Source organism: Hydra viridissima, unplaced genomic scaffold (genome assembly GCF_058129835.1).
Source record: "Hydra viridissima isolate aposymbiotic clone 2 unplaced genomic scaffold, HvirCarnegie_v1 scaffold_17, whole genome shotgun sequence".
Classification (NCBI taxonomy): Eukaryota; Metazoa; Cnidaria; class Hydrozoa; order Anthoathecata; family Hydridae; genus Hydra; species Hydra viridissima.
Window position 1 is genome coordinate 3,289,652 of NW_028324316.1, and position 10,446 is coordinate 3,300,097.

The 10,446-nt window shown below is 29.9% G+C and overlaps 1 protein-coding gene and 1 long non-coding RNA gene across 4 annotated transcripts; one reads left to right on the forward strand and one right to left on the reverse strand.

Annotated features, from left to right (window-relative positions):
* Nucleotides 1–836: 836 nt before the first annotated feature.
* On the reverse strand, nucleotides 837–4,442 carry LOC149877111 (uncharacterized). Of its 2 annotated transcripts, none has more exons than XM_090074879.1 (3): nucleotides 4,380–4,442; nucleotides 1,304–1,510; nucleotides 837–1,192 (listed from the first exon to the last, which is right to left on the reverse strand). In XM_090074879.1, exons 2-3 carry the CDS (start codon nucleotides 1,500–1,502, stop codon nucleotides 969–971), a joined length of 423 nt encoding a protein of 140 aa, XP_089931005.1. In that variant the 5' UTR covers nucleotides 1,503–1,510; nucleotides 4,380–4,442; the 3' UTR covers nucleotides 837–968. The 2 variants fall into 2 exon arrangements, with proteins under 2 accessions (XP_089931005.1, XP_089931004.1); XM_090074878.1 differs by lacking the exon at nucleotides 4,380–4,442 and adding an exon at nucleotides 1,587–1,743 and having other exon boundaries at nucleotides 848–1,192.
* LOC149877112 (uncharacterized) lies at nucleotides 1,861–8,851 on the forward strand. 2 transcript variants are annotated; one of them, XR_016448440.1, is made up of 3 exons: nucleotides 1,861–1,993; nucleotides 5,615–5,715; nucleotides 8,659–8,851. It is a non-coding gene; the product is annotated as an uncharacterized LOC149877112 (long non-coding RNA). The 2 variants fall into 2 exon arrangements; XR_016448441.1 differs by lacking the exons at nucleotides 1,861–1,993; nucleotides 5,615–5,715 and adding exons at nucleotides 5,914–7,895; nucleotides 8,163–8,542.
* Nucleotides 8,852–10,446: the final 1,595 nt, after the last annotated feature.

Below are 10,446 nucleotides of genomic sequence, written 5' to 3' on the forward strand. Positions count from 1 at the left end.
TAAACGTTGAGAGAAAAGAATTTAGTTAACTAACTAGATATATAGTTAAAATAACGTTATTTTCCCCAAGCATTTATTTTATTTATACGAAATTTGTCATTTCTTAAACTAGGACTTTCTTAAAGCATAGGACTTTGTTACGTCACACCACGCCAAAACACTAAAAAAAATTTGAGTTCTAAACTTTGTTTCATTGAACTTTTTCACCAATTCGGAAAAACTTATTGACCAGACTTTACTTTTTTTTTTTAGGCATTCATTTTGATGTTAAGAGATATTTATTTATAAAATATATCAGAGATTCTTTTTTGCTGTAAATATTATACGTCGATTTAAATTTTTGTTTCGTCGTTTCAAAAAATCAAGCTACGGTTCTCAACTAATTTATAACGCACATAACACCAAAAATCATTAAAATAAAAAGAAATCTGTCGAATTTAATTCCCCATCTCTTTCTCTGAAGATTAATTTGTAGTTTAATGGATGAATTTTACAGAATACTAATATATACTAATAAATTTAATGTCATAAGTCAATACATTTTAATATGTTAAACACTTACATTTATTTGCAAACATGCATTTAAAAAAAGCAAACGATTAACTAGTCCAAGGATAAAAAAATGATAGATAATCCCTTCCGAATGGCGCAATTAGGCGTAGTACGCTAATTCAACGGAAATGTAAATTTAGGTTATTTAAATAGGGCTATATCAGATTTTTTTTTTTTTTTTTTTTTTGCTTTCAAATATCGCAGCCGTCCTATAACTTTTCAAATGTTTTTCCATTTGCTGGCTTAAGTTCTAATTGTTTTGGTTTTAGGAATTTTTTTTTTAAAAAAGTTTCACGTAAATAAATCTTTTTCTAATATTATTGCATTATAAAACATTTGGAATAACTTCTTTTTTTTTTTTTTCATACACGATTTCTAACGAGATAGTAAGTTTAAGACTTTTTTCAAAATATTTATTATCGTTTTTTTTGCTTCTCCAAAACACGTGATAGCCATACATTATATGCTCCTCTTCCAAATCGTCCATTCATCCATTGCTCAGCAGCTTCTTTGTCGGAACGCTTTTCGTTTTTTGTTTCTTTTTTTTCATGTACTTCATTAAAGCCATTAAATATTTCTCTTCCGTTTGCTGGCACTTTTTGTTCTGTTGTTGATTCCGTTGGGATTTGGATTTTTAGATCTAAATTAATTTCATGTCATAATAAAAATATTTTTTCACTCAAATTTGCTAATTTTTTCCGAAAGTGTCTTTATTTTAAGATTTCAAGTGTGTATTTATGTGAAAGCTTACCAACATTTTCATATCCATTGGTTTTTTCACTGTTGCTTTTAATGCCGCTGTTCTGAATATAAACTTGTAAAAATTCCTTCAAGGATTCTAATAACTCATCGTATTTTCCAATGTCCAGGTTTTTTTCTTCGGCTTTCACTAACAGCTCGCCTGATGCAGCAATGAAGGAAATGAACATCAATATCGTTCGGCCATTCATTTTTATGCCTAAAACGTTAAATAAAGTTTCTAGTCAATTTTTTAACTGTGCTAAAAATAAAAATATACTAAAATAAGTCATTACTTTTAACGTCTATGTAATCTATCAGTAGTTTGTAAGATTATTCCTCTCTCTGCACTGTTGGTGAAACTGAAGGATATTTTAGGTGATTCATGAATTTATCTGGAAGCAGCTGTTGGACGCTTTTTTATAGTTTTTTTTGTTTGTTTTGTGCCAATATTTTTTAAATTTCTTTATTCTCTGCTAAATTAATTTGCGATGAATTTAAATTAATTAGCCGGATATAAAAAAGCAGTTGAACGCATTTGAAAAGAATTATAAATTTTTTGTTATTATATCTAAAATCTATTAAAATGCGAGTCAGCAGATTGGCAGCAAGTCATCGTTGTAAACTTGGAGTCACATTTAACGAAGAAGAATTATTTTAACAAGGGACTAAATTCCAATGAAGTGACAGAAAAGATTAATTGGTAAGCTGTTCAGTAAAGCGGTTAGTACAAAAAGCGAATGCTTTTAGATCAACAAAATGCGAAAAGGTTTTGAAGAATTGTTTTAAATATTCGACTGCTCAAAAAAAATTGGAATTCATAAGTTTAAACAAAGTCCCAAAGTTAAATACGGTGAAAAAAAGCATGTCAAACTATGCTTAACATAATGATCTGATTAAAACTAAACAGCAACACATTATCTAAATGTCAGAACGAGGGGAAAGTAGGTGAAAAAATAAATTATTAAAGAATAATTTTTTAAAATAACTAATCCTCAAATTATTTGCTGAAAAGGGTAATAAAGAAATGAATAGATATATACATTTCTTTACTTCCATTTTTTTCTTTCATTTCTTTACTTTCATTTGAATTCCTCTAAGAATCTAATTTTGAATTTAAACACGGAAAACAAAATTTTGCGTGAACTTTGAAAAGTTGTAAAAATTATAAAGAAGTTAATCCTTATTCTTGCACTCTGTGCGTAAAACTAAAGACGAAAACTTAATTTATATATATCAAGATAGCATCGTCTATCAACTTAAAATTACTTGAATTATGTCATTCATTCAATATGAGCCTGCACGTTGTCTACCTGAAACCTTGTTCTCTCTACATGTCATGAATTTATTTTCTTAGTTTACTGCTATGTAAGTAAAACAAATCTTATCTTTATTTTATGTGAAAGTAAATCTTCCCTTTAATTTCTTAGGAAATAGTTGTTTCAAAATTGGTTCTCAATTCCAGACACATTTAGCTTAAGTATAAAACATTTGTGTATCATAATTATTTAATTGGATGTGTTTTCTTAATTTGTAAATAAAAGTTGCCATAATAAATGTATTACCTGACGACTAATTGTATTAATTGTTATATAAACTTACATTTCTTATCTCATAACCTTAATAACATTTGTAAAGCAGCAATCAAAGTTCTGATGGAAAAATTAATTGAGGATTATTTTATTATATCAATAATCCTTGGGAAATAAAACCCCATTATACTTAATAATTTTGTGTCGAACGAAAAATCCCATCATTTTTAACTGCGCCATAATGAATTTCGCCATAATGAATCACTTTTTAGGGGCTGTTTAAAACTCAACGTCTTGTGTTATAATTTATGAAATCTTTATAAAATTCACATTCTATCTTATAAAATCTTGAGCAGCTTTAAGTGGATGTGGTTTCTATATCATGCGTTTTTTATAGGGGCTAGAAATTGATTATTGAAATGACTAATTTCTCTAAAATGTTTTCATCTTTCCATAAGTATATTGTAAAGATTTGCAATTTTTGATCATTGTTTAAAAGTACACAGCAATTAATCAGCAAACAACTCTGAACAGTAATAAAGTTTGCGAGCGTTTCGTCGCATATCGATTAGCTGGGACTAATTTCAATTTAAAGTATTAGTTTCAATAAAATTTTTGGATGAGCAATGGTTTTTAAAGTCACATTTGAAACGCTTGGTTATAAAATCTTTTTTTTAAAAAAAAGGAAAGAAAATCTGTTCTTCTTTTTCTATTGTAATAAAAAAAATCATTTTATAAGTTGAAAACAGTGAATTTTTAGAAAATATTGATTTCAAAATCTTGTTTACAAAAGCTGTCATAAAATCTCTCATTTTAATTATATACACCTAATGGGTCACCCAAAACTATTGCTGTGAAATGAAAAAGTTGCAAATTAAATAATTTTTTTATTACGCTAACTCTTTCTCATTAATTTCAACAGAGTTTTTTATTGACCACTTGCTTCTAAGAATTTCTTTTAATGCGATTTTAAACACGTTATTAACAATTTTAATGCATTTATACAATGTATATTTTAATACAATCATAATACGTAAAGACTATACGTATTAGAGCTGTGTGGGTATGGAAAATATTTTCCGGGCCCGAATTTTACAGGTGCCTACAAACTTTAAACTTATGTAAAATCCCGCACACAGCACTCTATAAACTAATTAGTATTAGACAAAATTAGTAAATTATGGTTACACTTTAATACTGGATATTTATTTTGATCTGTGTCGATATAGAAGAAAATTCTATCTACTATAATGTATATTTTAAAGTTAATAACGAAAACTTTCAGATTAAAGTGCCGAAGAGTTAAAATTAAAGAAAAATTCTCAACATTTTAGTTCAAAAAAATGATAAGTTTTTATTTTTTGCTGGTTTACTTACTATAAGAAACTTTACCATAAAGTTGAATCACCCATTTACACTATTTTCGAGGTTTGCAACTGAAAGCCGAAGTTACCTTCACATTTATTAAAAAGAAGTTAGTTTTTTAAAAATTTTTGATTCGTTTGTGCAAAAAAAAAAAAAAAAAAAATCAACTCAGGAAAAAATTTAAGAAAATACTTATTCGGTTGTCGCGACTCCCAAAAAAAACATCAAAACATAATCACGAGCGTCTTCTTTGTGTTCAAAGGTAATGTACTGAAACGTTAGTTTTAGACTACTGAACCAATTTATATGACTTACCAAAAAGAAGTGAAAAATGCCATATCCGTTTTTATTTTCACGAGTGTGTAATATATTAATGCAGTTTTGACTTAACTATCGCAGTAAGACATTCAGCCATGGTTACAAATGTTATAAAATCCGTTTGTTTTGAAATCCACCAGTTTGTCCGTCTGAACCATTGTCGCAAAATATTTTTGATTTTCATCAGTCTTGGTAAATATTTGACATTAAAGTTACAAAAAGATTTGCAGCTGGAAAAGTCTATACGGAGATCTGCTATTCCTGACAGTTTTTTTTAAGGCCCCTTCAAATGTAGTTGCAACGGTGTAATCTACCCAGTTTATTTAAACGTCTACAATGTCGAAAAATAGTCACTTTTTTTAATTATCATCATTCACAGGTTTGTCCAACTTTTTCCAATTTGGCTTTTGGTTTCTAAATGAGAAGGAGAAAAGTCAAAGTTTTGCGTTGAGTTGTGTCTTTAAGAAATATGTTCATCTTGGATAGCATAATTTTAAAAAATGGGTAAAGAAATATATAATACTTCAATTGGATGGGAGCAATGTGTTAGCAATATGGAGGTTGCACAGGCAATGATTAAGCAATAGTTTTAGATTGCATCATAATGGATTATGCTTATTTATATTATTCGTGAATAACAACCATTTTTATACTTCGTTATAAAAATTCTAATCATAATATATTAAATTTCCGCTTCGGTATATTTATTGTAATGAAGGTGTCTGTTGAGGACACAGTAGCATCATGGGATATTTTAAACCATTTTAAAATCATTATAAAGATTTTATTCAAAGGTATATTAAACAAGCAAAATATCATGCATGATCGCGCTTACAGGAGTTTTCGTCTCGAATTAGTGACTTTTTAACTTCTTTTTAAATGTTTTTTTTTATGGATATGAAATTTAAGAGTTTTTCGAGCCCTGAGGAGTAAGGGGGGGGGGGCTTTAAACTTTTCGTACAATTTAGGTGAAAAGGTAATAAAGAAGCAATTATAAATCATTCTTCGCTATTTAGTTTTAGAGGGCAAAATTTTTTGAAAAAAAAGTGTTAGTCTCGGGTGAGATAAATTGTTGAGATGTAAATTAGTAATAATGATTTCTTGTTTAGAATAATCGTAACTTGGTTGAGAAAAGATGGTATTTTGAAATTTTCAACTTCAAGTTTTTTTGATATCCCATCCTAAGGACCATGTTGAAATGTTAATGTAGGTTCTTAAGAATTTTTTTTTCTTGCCGCATCGCTCATCAATTCTGCTAATCGGCATCCTTTTGTGAAATAATGTGTTGAGTTTTTGTTTTTTTTTTGGTGAAAAGGTATTTTTCGTTTCTAAATTCGTTTAAACATTAAATCAACCAACTTGTTTGAGGTTTTTTTTGTTCAGTTTGTTCCTTGTAAACTATTTGGGATTTAAAATATCACACAATAAATTTGTTTATACTGAATAATGAATAAATCATGCACCGATGGACTTCATACCGTCAGGGTAAGGTAGAAGGTGAGTCATTTTGTCTATGATCCGGGTTTTTTTCGCAACAATAGCTATGATGGTGGTCTAAATAAAAAGGTGATTTACTTTTGTTAAAGGTAATTGGAAAGTATTTTGAGCTGTAAAAGGGAATGCTTTTGTTTGAGATTAAAATAGAGTTTATTATTAGTAAATTTTTTATAAAGGTTTAAAAATGCAGAATTTGTATATGGAAAATGTATAGGTAATCTCTTAAAATCGTTATTTTTTTGTTCTAATCCTCACTGTGTTCAAACATTCCAAGAATAACTCTTTGTTTTAATAATATAAAAAAAGCCTTTTTTTTTTCTTTTATGTATATAAAAAAAGCTTTTTTATATAAATGTAGAGATCAGTGATAACTTCGTTGGTATTTTTGGCGTTGGTCCATTGTCCCTGTATTAGATCGCTTCTTTAGCTGAGGATACTTCAATATTATCTTTTGATAAAAATAATTTTAATTTCTTTTTTGATCGACTACTTTAATCATCAAAGAGTTTCACATTTTTTAGCCTTAAAAATTCGTATTTTATCCAAAGCATTACACTGGGCTCATCATCAATTCTGAGCATAAAGCAATAAACAGAGCTCCATTAATTAGAGCGACTACCCATAGAAGTCTCATACTAAATAGGGGAATTTTCAAACTTTCAGTTAGTTATTTACAAGTTATACAACGACGCTAATTGAAACTCAATTAGAAGAAGTTATGAAAAGGCTCGATGAGTTTAATGTGGACAGCAAAACAAAATCCAATTCACATTACAAAACATGGTTTCTTAGCCAAAATTGAGCGTGCCACGGGTACACGATACATTTATTTAGTGAATTGGAAAAAGTACATTTTAAGGCAGTATATAGTTAAATATTCTAATTGCTTAATAAATTCATCAGAATTTGTGATATTAAATTAGCAAATAATTTAAAGCAAGTTGAATAAAAAATAAAAACACCTCGATCGCTCGCATTTGTAAGAAATTTATTTTGTAAAGAGAGAAACGTCAATTTAACCATGCATCGACACCATCTTTTTGAGAATTGCTTTGTTTTTAAAATTCTGAAAGATCTAAGTACTAAAAAATAAATCAGAAAACTTGAGCATTCAATTCCAAATGGTTCCATAGATATTGTTTGTTTAAGTTTTTCATATTGCAGTCTTGACCCTCCTTGCCGTAAAAAATAATTTCGTTATTTATCAATAGCATTACAAATAATTTCTCTGATGAGCTGAAAGTCGGTGGCTAAGTGAATTTGAGGTCGAAGAATATATTAATTAAGATTGCTTAAACTGTGAGAGGAGAGATGAAAAACATTTTTATTTTTAACGTTATTTTAAATTTTACCCAGGCCTCTCGCTGAGGCTGTAGAAGTTAAAATCGACTGATAAGCACACAAAATTACTTTGCGAATATCATTAAACATTTATTTATAAAAATTAAGATATTAAATCATATAATGAAGGATAGACGAAACTTTCAATTTAAAGGCTAGAAGTGATATAACTGCTGACAAAGGTTTTCCCATTAATACTTTTAATTGTTACTACCCATTGTTGCTATCAGTTGTTACTATTCATTGTTGCTATCTATTGTCACTACCAACTGTTACTATTCATTGTTACTACCTATTGTCACTATCAATGTTACTATCAATTGTTATATGTAAATTTAAAAAGGTGTTCTCTAAAGAATTATTTTTTACAATCAAAGTTCTTTTTAAAATCAAAGTTTAAATCTGATGTAATTGGAAAATATATTTGCATAAATGGTCTATGTGGATGAATAAATTTGATTTTTACGTTTTATACAAAAACTTTTTCTCGCGTTTTTTGATCTTGATTCTCATTTGATTGCATTTGTTAACTGATGTGCGGTTTGGTGTAAGGTGTTGCGCTAATCAAATCGTAAAGCGTATTGTGTTTGGATTGGTTAATATTATATAAACAATTATTTTCCCCTTGGGAATATGTATAAATAGCGTGATCTTCGAAACCTCGCTCTCTTGAAGAAACAACAACGGACTCGAGCAACTCTTCTATCACTTGCTGTGATCTACAATCTCTTCTTTGTGTTTAATTATATTGTATATTAATATTTAAAATAAATAAATGAACTCGTTTTACAATACCACTCTCACGTAAAACAACATAAGGTACAGACACAAACAGAATGGGTTCCAGATGACCCTAATTTAATACACCATTTAGGATTTAACCTACAAACCTTAGAAAAACTAACTTTTTAGTTGGAAATTTTATTTTGAATACTATATACAACTTTTAAAGTTGATGGCCAGTTGCCTTGTAAACTCGTCATCGTGATAAAAATCGCCTACTTTTTCTTAGCATTGTTTAAGATTTTGAAGAACTGATAAAATGTTGTTTTTTTTTTTTTTTTTAAAGCCTCGTGCTACACTAGTTTTTTATTCTGTTACATAAAAGTATTCTTAATTGTTAGACCAAGCAGCATAATTCTTAGACCAAGACTATGGAATCAGGGAAATTTAGCAAATAAACTTGTGGATGAAGTTGGGTACTTTTGCTTAAGCTTTTTATTTTTTATAATGGTTTCAGTAGTTTGGTCCTAGTCATGGCATTTACTTTTATTACTTTTAACTTTTGAAAAGTTGTACTATTTTCATGTTTCAGTTCTGTATCACTAACGATGTATGCACAAAATAATTCGGCGATTAATGGATTTGAAGAAGTAGAGACAACCTCCGACAACTTCCAAAAACTTACAAACAGGACCACGAGCACGGCATTCCTTAGAAATATATATATATATTTTTCTGATTGCTTATTTTTGTAATTTTTTTTTTAAAGATGACAGAGGTAATACAACTACCGTCAATAGTCAATTTTTGGTGCCCGAAATAAATAGATTACAAGTGCAGAATAGTTCTTTATAGTAGAACTGTGCTACGGCCCATACTGCTCGAGAAGCAATTGATTGCAACAAATATTTTCTGATTGAATCGTCAACAAGTAGAGTGATTTAAATTGGCCTGCCCGGTCACTAGACTTAACAGCTTCGGACTTTTTTCTGGGGGGCTGTCTGAAGTCTAAAGTACATGGACAAGCAAGCAAATTCTGCTGGGTTTTAGGATCACTTTTTAATGAGCCAATAAACCCAACATATTTGTCAGCCATACACTGTCTGTACTAACACTAACGAAATTGTTGACTAGTGCATTAGCTTTAACCAGAACTGTTTTGACCTTTATAATCATACTACACACACTCACTACACACACACACACACACACACACACACACACACACACACACACACACACACACACACACACACACACACACACACACACACACACACACACACACACACACACACACACACACATATATATATATGTACATTAGGGTGGGTCATTATGATGTAAATTTTAAGTTGGGGCTGTGAAACATTATTAAAATGTTGCATTACAGTCTACTTATGAAAAAAACTCCTTTTGAAATAAAATTAAAGCGTGTCTTGGATCCGCAGCTTTGGGAATTAAATTTACTCTATAATCGTATAATGTAAATACATGTGGTTTAATGCTATATTCCATTACTCGAAATCTTGTTACATTAAATTTAAAAATGCAAGCAGTTGTTAAAGGAGAAATAGTCAGAGTGTAGTAGGCAACACATAACAGCAATTTGTTTCAGTTATTTGCTATTTGTTATGGCTCAAGAAGTCAGATTTAGAGTCAATTTTCGGTAATTCTGCTCGAGATTTGCGACACTGCAAAATCATTCCATGTCGTGATTTGTGCCCAAAAACTTTCATAGTTGTAGCAGAGATGTCTTTAATAGTCCGCTCAACTGCCTGAGAATGGCATGGAATACCACTCAAGACATCAAAGTGGAACTGGAAATGTTCAAGATCATCATTAGAAACAGTTGATAAAAGCGGTGGTGGGGTTGCGATAGCAACAGACCAGTCGATCATTTTTATGAATGACGAAGCTTCCGGATTAAGCTTGATGCTTGATTTATCAAAGACACGTATCTTGCTACTTTGTGATGTAGCTCGTGCGTCAATTATTTTGTCACACGAAAACTGACTAATTGATACATTTTCATTTGTAACTCTTCCAAGAAGAATGTTCTCAGGATGAGCAAAATAGCAGTTATTTTGCAACACTGGTTCAAGAATTTTCCACTCTTCTTTCCCTAGTTCATAGCACTGCTTCATAAGATAAAAGAAGTTTCTTGCTCCGTCAAGGCAGGAAGAATGACGCTTTATGTTGAACCACGATGGCGCATAAACATTTACGATGAATCTTGTAATTCTTTGCAATGGTTTTGAAGGATTTTCTTTAGACATATACAAACGTAAAATACGATTGGCCTTTGTTAGCCACCTTGCATGGTTCAAATTTCCTGGCATAGCAGTCTGGAGGAACAATATTTGATCACAAGCAGTGT

Coding starts and splice junctions, on each gene's coding strand:
- LOC149877111 (XM_090074879.1), bottom strand. CDS start 1,502: ATGAATGGCCGAACGATATTGATGTTCATTTCCTTCATTGCTGCATCA. Junction 1,193..1,303: donor CAATGGATATGAAAATGTTG/GTAAGCTTTCAC, acceptor AAATTAATTTAG/ATCTAAAAATCCAAATCCCA.